We start from the raw sequence: 7735 nt of genomic DNA, 5'->3' as shown, positions 1-7735 counted from the left end.
GCAATCTTTTCTTCTTCACCCATCTGTAGTAATCCATGCTGCCTTCGTAACGTCTATAACTTGACATTTTAACCTTCTCACCTCCTTCATAATACTTGACATGAATATCCCATGCCGCCTTCGCCAATTCAGCATGAGAAGTTTGGTTTAAATTTTCTACATCTACCGCCGACTGAATACAATGCGCAACCTTGCAATCTTTTTACTTCACATCCTTGTGACTGACTCATTGAGCATCGGTTGCGTTATCAGTAAGCTCAGGGACTTCGTTGTTACCCACTTCAAGAGTTTTATGAAAATCGAACAAAGATTTCATCTGCTTGCTCCATCAGTTCCAATTTTTTCTGTCAAGGATTAGAAGAGAATTCAAAATGTCATTGGTGTCATTCATCTCTGCAACGATTGATTAACTACCCACGATCCCGAAAACGCAATCACCGACGTGTAATTCTTAAAAACACGATTAAGAACCTAATCGAAGCTTTAGATACTAATTTGTTAGTGCGTGAGTCACTTTTTATAAAGAGAGAGAAGAATAAGGATTGAAATAAAATTCATTATTATTATACATATAAAACTGAATTACAAATATACAAATATATATATATATATATATATATATATATATATATATATATATATATATATATATATATATATATATATATATATATATATGGGGACGACTCAAGTGAGAACACTTGGTTATTATGAGAAATGAGAACAATGAATCACGACCGTTAGATTTGATTTTAATGGACTGGATTAGTTTCTCTTTCTGTATTGATTTAAAATAAATATTAAGGATCATGGAAAGAGAAACCAATCCAGTCCATTAAAATCAAATCTAATGGTCGTGATTCATTGTTCTCATTTCTCATAATAACCAAGTGTTCTCACTTGAGTCGTCCCCTATATATATATATATATATATATATATATATATATATATATATATATATATATATATATATATATATATATATATATATATATATATATATATATATATATATATATATATATATATATATATATATATATATATATATATATATATATATTTCAAAACCAAATAATTAATTTGGGTTTGAACTTAAATTATATTGGATTTGGATTACAGTGGATCTCATATAATGAGATAAAGCTTAGTTAAAGTTGTGTGTATTTTAAATACTTTTGTATAGTTAATTTTGACATTTTTTCATATGTCAAGACAGGTACGAGTTTATTTTAAAAAACAATTAACAGTAATAACTTGAAAAAGAAGATTATAGTTATAGAATATAAAAAGTGGGAAAGAGAAAAAGTGGTTCAATTCTTCCCATAAAGGGGAATAATATTATTGGAGAAAGAATCAAAAGTGAGTGATATATCATATGATAGAAATAGGAAATTTCATATATCCGAATTGAAAGTTGATGGATATTATTTCGATTTGCAATGTAATACAAAGTTTTTTAAAAACCAATTTTTTGCTTGCAAATTCCATCATGTATTGGAAGTGCAAAATAATTGTAATGAAGAGAAAAGTGTAATGGCATTTTTGAAAGTAGGTGGTGGAAATGCTAAAATTGAATGGTGTTTTTAATATTGTTCAATGTATAATATGATTTTATATATTGCGTAACATATAAGCATCTCCGTCTCGTTTAAATTTGTCTCGCAAAAGTCTGTAAATAATAGAGCAGACATAGTTAAAAGTGTGGGCCTTCTGATAAAGTGAAAAGTAATATTAGAGAGCCAAGGTAATTAAAAAATGCAGACCCAAAACTTTAACAAACTCTGCCAAAAAAATATAAATAAAACGGGCATGTATGCAGGCCCCAAACCATTTTACCACCTCGAAGGTATGCACGCTTAGTAAAGAGCATATATATTAGGAAAACCAATTCCCACTTATCACATAAAGAGTGTATTAGGGCAACAAATCAAATGTGATTATTATCATTAATCCTCATTTCATGAGGATTTCCAACAATCACTTTTTATAAAAAGTCCTCATTTGAACCAAAAAATATTCATCCATGTTCAAAATCACATTAACACCATACTTCACTTTCAACAAATTTAACCATTCAATTCAAATCAGACACATTACAAATCAAGAGTTATGAAAACAATCATAAAACTAGACACAATTATTATTGTCTTCTGAATCACAGACTCACTACTTTTCTCTCTTCTGCCAAAACTTAATTTGCACAAATCTCTTCTCAAGCATGCTCTCCACTTCTTCTATTGGAACCCCCTTAGTCTCTGGCACAAATACAATCACAAAGAAAACTCCTATAAATGCAATGATTCCAAAGAGCAAGAAAGTCCAAGCTGGTCCAATTGCCTCAGTCAAAGTTAAGAAGGATTGAGAAACAATAAGGTTGGAAACCCAAACTGTTGTAGAAGCTATTCCTCCGCAGACGCCTCGGTATCTTAACGGATAGATTTCAGAGTTAACAACCCATGGAACTGTCCCCATTCCTGGTGAGAAGAACATGATGTAGAGTGCAAGGCCTATTAGCGCAATCCAACCAAAATTGCTTGGACATCCTCTTGTGTACCATGCTCTATGATCCTTCGCACACATGTCGTTCGTAGAACCGCTAGAGATTACACACGCCCCCGGTTGGAGCTGCAATTTTCAAAGTTAATAATATTGTTAATATATAATAAGTCAAATTTTAATATCTTATGTGACAAGTCAGACACAGACATAAACACGCCTCTGAAAAAATGTGTGTGCCTGTGTCTGTGTCTGGTGTATTTGTCTGTGTGTCAGTGTTTCATAGTTTTATTTCGTGTTTCATGAAAGTTGGTAAAATGAGAGATACCTTGTTAGGAGCAGCACAAAATCCACAAGTTGAAGAAGCCTTTAAGCATGTCATACAATCCCATTTATCATTATTCACCGCTGTTTTGAAATCGGGGCATGTGTTATTCCTAAAACTCATGCTATCGTCGAAACTAACCATAGGTGAATGAATTTCAGCCTGACGGAAAGTAACAGTTAAAAGAACCAAAGTGCACACGACACCAATCAAACTAATCAATGCGAGTTTCTTCCTTCCGGTCTTATCGATGAAATATATGCTCAGAATCGAACCAAATGCGTTGAGGCCGGAAGTGATTAGTGACAGAAGAAGTGCTGTTTTGTTGGATGCAAAACCAGCCAATTGAACAATTGAGGGACTATAGTACATGACTGTGTTGATACCACTAAATTGTTGAAAGAATGCAAGTCCTACACCAGCATATAAACCTCTTCTTACTGATGTTGTTTTTAGAAGCTGGATCATGCTTATTTTTTCTGTGTTCTTCAGTTCCGCATCAACCGATTCTTTTAACGCTTGAATTTCGTTGTTGAAGTCCTCAACATTGTCGTATATCTTTCTCAGAATTTGTTTTGCTTCTTCCTCTTTTCCCTGTTAAAGACAACACATTTCAATTCGCGTTTCTATGTGGACCATCAGATCAAAGTCGAATGATGCAAAGTCTAGATTATGTGACCGCGTAAAATGCGTGATGAAGGATGATGAACTAACCTGACGGTACAACCAACGAGGCGATTCTGGGAGGGTCAACATGAATATAATCTGTATGACTGCAGGTGCTGCCGCTACTCCTAACATCCACCTCCACGGGTGTGGCGCCTGAATAAAACAAGAGATGATTCAACGATAAGACGTTCATTACAAAGAATACATAATCATTTTATATAGTGATCATGAACGACAGACAAATCATAACTAACTTGTAACAAAATTAACTAACTAATAACTAACTAATAACTAACTATAACCGGATATAACAACTAACGCAACTAACTCAAATAACGGAATATTTAGTTACCTTAGTAAAGGCCAAGTTGATGAGATAGGAAAGGAACTGTCCACCAGTAATGAGAAAACTGTTGAGACTAACAAGAGCACCTCTAACTCTAGTGGGTGAAGTTTCTGAGATGTACAAAGGAGAAGCCATGGAGGCCATTCCAACACCAATACCAACAAGGACTCTACCAAGAATGAGAACAGCTGGACTTGGAGCAAAAGCCATCACAAGAGACCCTAATAAAAAGAGGGTATCTGCAACAAGGATTGATATTTTCCTTCCAAGTTTGTCATTCATCCATCCACCAACTGAAGCTCCTATGATTGCTCCAGCTATTGCTGTACTCACTATTGCTTCCTGTTACATTTTTTTCCATCATCATATACATATCAATTTGTTTCAATTGAGATTTCATCCCATGTTGAACATAATTTTTTTTTTTGCAAAAAAAATTCTTAATACTTTTTGTTATTTTGTCTCATTCTTTACATAAGTTAATTGATTTTTCTTTAAAATTTAAAATTTTATTCAATTAAAAAAATTTAATTGAATACTTTTAAGGGTTAAATATACAAAACCCCCTGTAATATAGACGAAATTCGCTTTTCCCCTATAAAAATTTGTTTTTTCGAACACACGTTTAGGGGGATAATCCAAACAAAAAAAATATTAAACGAAAAAAAAAATATTATCGGGGTAAAACGAATTTCGCTTATATTACAGAGGTGAAAAGTAATATTAACCCTACTCTTAATTTTGATTTTTTTTTTGTTTGAACATATTCAATAAATACAAGCAAAACATTTAAATTAAATTCTGTTGGTTGGTTCAAAGCTGTTGAGCCATCAAATTTGGTTTGGTTTTAAAAGTAATTCAAAAAAAATTCAAAAATGGAAAAAATAAAAATCGAATCTGAATTTGATTTCGTATACCAAAACTGTTGCGTTACTGATTTCAAAACTTTGTTTTTAAGGAAATTATTCTTTTTAATTCGTAGCAGATTTAATAAATTTCTTTTAACTTTTTCTTTTTTTAAGAATAATAACAATGGAAAATTTTATCAAGAGAATAATAATAATACAAAGAATAACGTAACAGATAAAATAAATCTTTTTCAATGAAACAAACGTGTAAATTTGTCTTTTTACAATTGTGGTTTTCAACTTTTTCATTGATTGTTGGGCACTATCCTCTATAGGGCCAATTCAACATTTTATTCAAAAATAGATATAATTACAATGGTATACTACACTGTTAAAGATTTTGATTTTATGATTTTGTAGTAATGTGTGGATACAGAATAAAACATGAAATTTGAACTTTCAAATAAAATATATTTTTTATTTTATTTTATGATTTTTAATTCAAAAATAAAATATGAAATTTCAATGAGGGAGAAAAAAGTATTTTAATTTTTAAAATAGAAAAAACTATTTATCATATTCATTAAAATTTATTTTTCTTTTTTAAAATATATTTCAATAACTTTATTGTAAGTCTTAATCAAAAGAAAGTGTTAGGATTTCAAGTGATAAAAGTGTTGAAAATTATTGAAAGTTGACATTTTTATTTATGTTTTCATTTTAATGATAGTAGGTACAGAAAAACATTTATTCTATACTTTGAAAATATTTATGTTTATGTCCAACTCAACAAAGACAATTTTTAAAAAAAAAAATTAAGTTAAAACACTTTTTTTAATGAAAAAAAAACTTTTTTATATATAAGCCAAAGTTAAACTTTTTTAAAAAGTCTATTTAACAAAAAGTGTTGTGTTTTTTAAGGATTTAATAGAAATACACTGACAGTGTAAAGCAGTTTTACACTGTCAGTAAAATCCAAACCGTTAACTTTTATAAATATTTGATTTTTTCTTTAAATAACATTTAAAGTATTTATTTTCAAAGGTTGTGATGCACTGACTGTGTAAAGAATTTAACACTGACAGTGCACTATCTTTAAGCTCGTTTTTTAAAACTACTTTAAAATTTTAATATACTATTCTAAAAAATAATTTAAATATATATTAAGTTTTTAAATAAAATTATATTTTAAGGTATTATACAAAATCTTAAAATCTAATTTAATTTTATTAACATATTATTTTGTTAGTTTATTTAAATATGTGCCAATTTATTTATTCAAAAATATTTATCTTATCTAGTACAATCTTGTTTTCTATTTTAAAAATTTGATTAAAAAATATTGATATAAAATACGCTTTTACTATATTTGTATATCATATTTTAAAATAAAATGACTAGACTCGTAATCTAGAATAATAATAACAAATAACCTAATTCTCGTAGAGTCTAGTTTGTTCTAATCTATTTTTATCCAAAAATTATAAATAAAAATAAAAATAAAAATAGTTAGTATTAAATTGATCTTATCCATTAAACCAAGATAGGTTAAAAATAATTATATAAAAAAAGTAAACCTATCTAAAACAAATAAAAAAATAGAAAATAATAAAATTCCTTTTTATTCGTTTACTAAGCTGCTAGTCAAACCATCACTAAAAAAAATCTTTTAAAAAAAATAGAAAATTGATATTTTTTAAATAAAAAATTTGGACATTTTTCAGCACACATTATTCTATGCAATTTTGATTCAATCAATTCAATTCAATTCAATGGTGATTATGAAACAGAAAACATGCAAAGGCATTAAAGTTGGTGGCTGTGAAGCAGAGAACATGCAAGGGCATTAAAGTCCATTAAAGTAAAAGTTGAAATTCACAAGAAAAAAGTGATTTGTTTGAGAAAAAGTGAAATAAAATTCGATAAATCTCAAGCAATTTATTTACCTGAAGCCATGTCTTTCTATCTACTGCTTTAAAGTCATCTCTAATATACAAAAGAGCTCCAGATATAACCCCTGCATATACCCACCAATTAATTAATAACAATAATCCAGTCAAATAAATAATAATAATAATAATAATAATAATAATAACAATAATTTATTATTATAATTCATTCAAATAAAAATAACAGTAGCATGCATTGGGTTGAAATTCTTGTCAAAAAAAACAATAATATTTTATTAAGTTCAAAAATTGTAATCGTGTATATATAAGATTAATAATAAGAACAATTATACTAAGGTTTTAAGATACGGCGTAACGAAATAAGTATCAATATCAATATTATTTATGGGTTAATTCATATCACAACAACTGCAATCAATATCGTTGTATCAAAAATCGCAAGAATCTTTATGTGAACTTAAAAAAAAGTTCAAACTTTTTAGAATGAAAATAAATGGTTAGAGAAAACAAAGGGAAAACGTAAAGATGCTTTAGATGATAAAAAAAAAAAAACTAATTACGAAAAAACAGAGAATAATAAAATCTCAAAAAAATGAAGTATAATAATAATAATGATAATTAAAATTAAAATTACCAGTGTCATATCCAAAAAGAAGGCCACCAATTCCAGCAGAGAAAGCAAGACGAAGAACATAAGGATTTTTCCATGAAAGAGACAAACATTCTCTGAAAGCAGACATATCTGCTTCTGGTACACCTCCTTCCATGGTTTATATATGTGTTCTTCCTTCGAGAAGAACAAAAAAGAAGAGAAAACAATCTCGTGATTTTAACGTTATAGGTTTTTTCAAATGGTTTGTGTTTTTGGTTTGAGAGAATCGGATATATTTATAGATGGAAAAGTGTGATGGACATTAATTTTTAATGGGCCTAAAAATAAATTAAAATTGTTTTTTTGTTTTTGTTTTTGTTTTTTTTGTTATTCAATTGATTTTAATTTTGAAATTTAGTATTGACAATGTGGAATGACCTGGGTTTTATAGATAAATGGTTTGTTTTTTTTAACACTCCCATATTTGTAGAGATTGAATTGATACCGTTCATTTTCTGATTAAGAATGACAAGTCATTTTTTCTA

At 28.6% G+C, this 7735-nt stretch overlaps 1 protein-coding gene across 1 annotated transcript; it reads right to left on the bottom strand.

The window, feature by feature from the left end:
* Nucleotides 1-2054: 2054 nt before the first annotated feature.
* LOC131594713 (probable inositol transporter 2) lies at nucleotides 2055-7471 on the bottom strand. The gene is made up of 6 exons (XM_058866910.1): nucleotides 7233-7471; nucleotides 6635-6705; nucleotides 3847-4182; nucleotides 3540-3647; nucleotides 2829-3419; nucleotides 2055-2629 (listed from the first exon to the last, which is right to left on the bottom strand). Exons 1-6 carry the CDS (start codon nucleotides 7363-7365, stop codon nucleotides 2171-2173), a joined length of 1698 nt encoding a protein of 565 aa, XP_058722893.1. The 5' UTR covers nucleotides 7366-7471; the 3' UTR covers nucleotides 2055-2170.
* Nucleotides 7472-7735: the final 264 nt, after the last annotated feature.

This window comes from Vicia villosa, linkage group LG4 (assembly GCF_029867415.1).
Source record: "Vicia villosa cultivar HV-30 ecotype Madison, WI linkage group LG4, Vvil1.0, whole genome shotgun sequence".
NCBI classification, from domain to species: domain Eukaryota; kingdom Viridiplantae; phylum Streptophyta; class Magnoliopsida; order Fabales; family Fabaceae; genus Vicia; species Vicia villosa.
The sequence above is the reverse complement of the archived record's forward strand: the minus strand, read 5'-3'. Positions and strand labels throughout refer to the sequence as shown.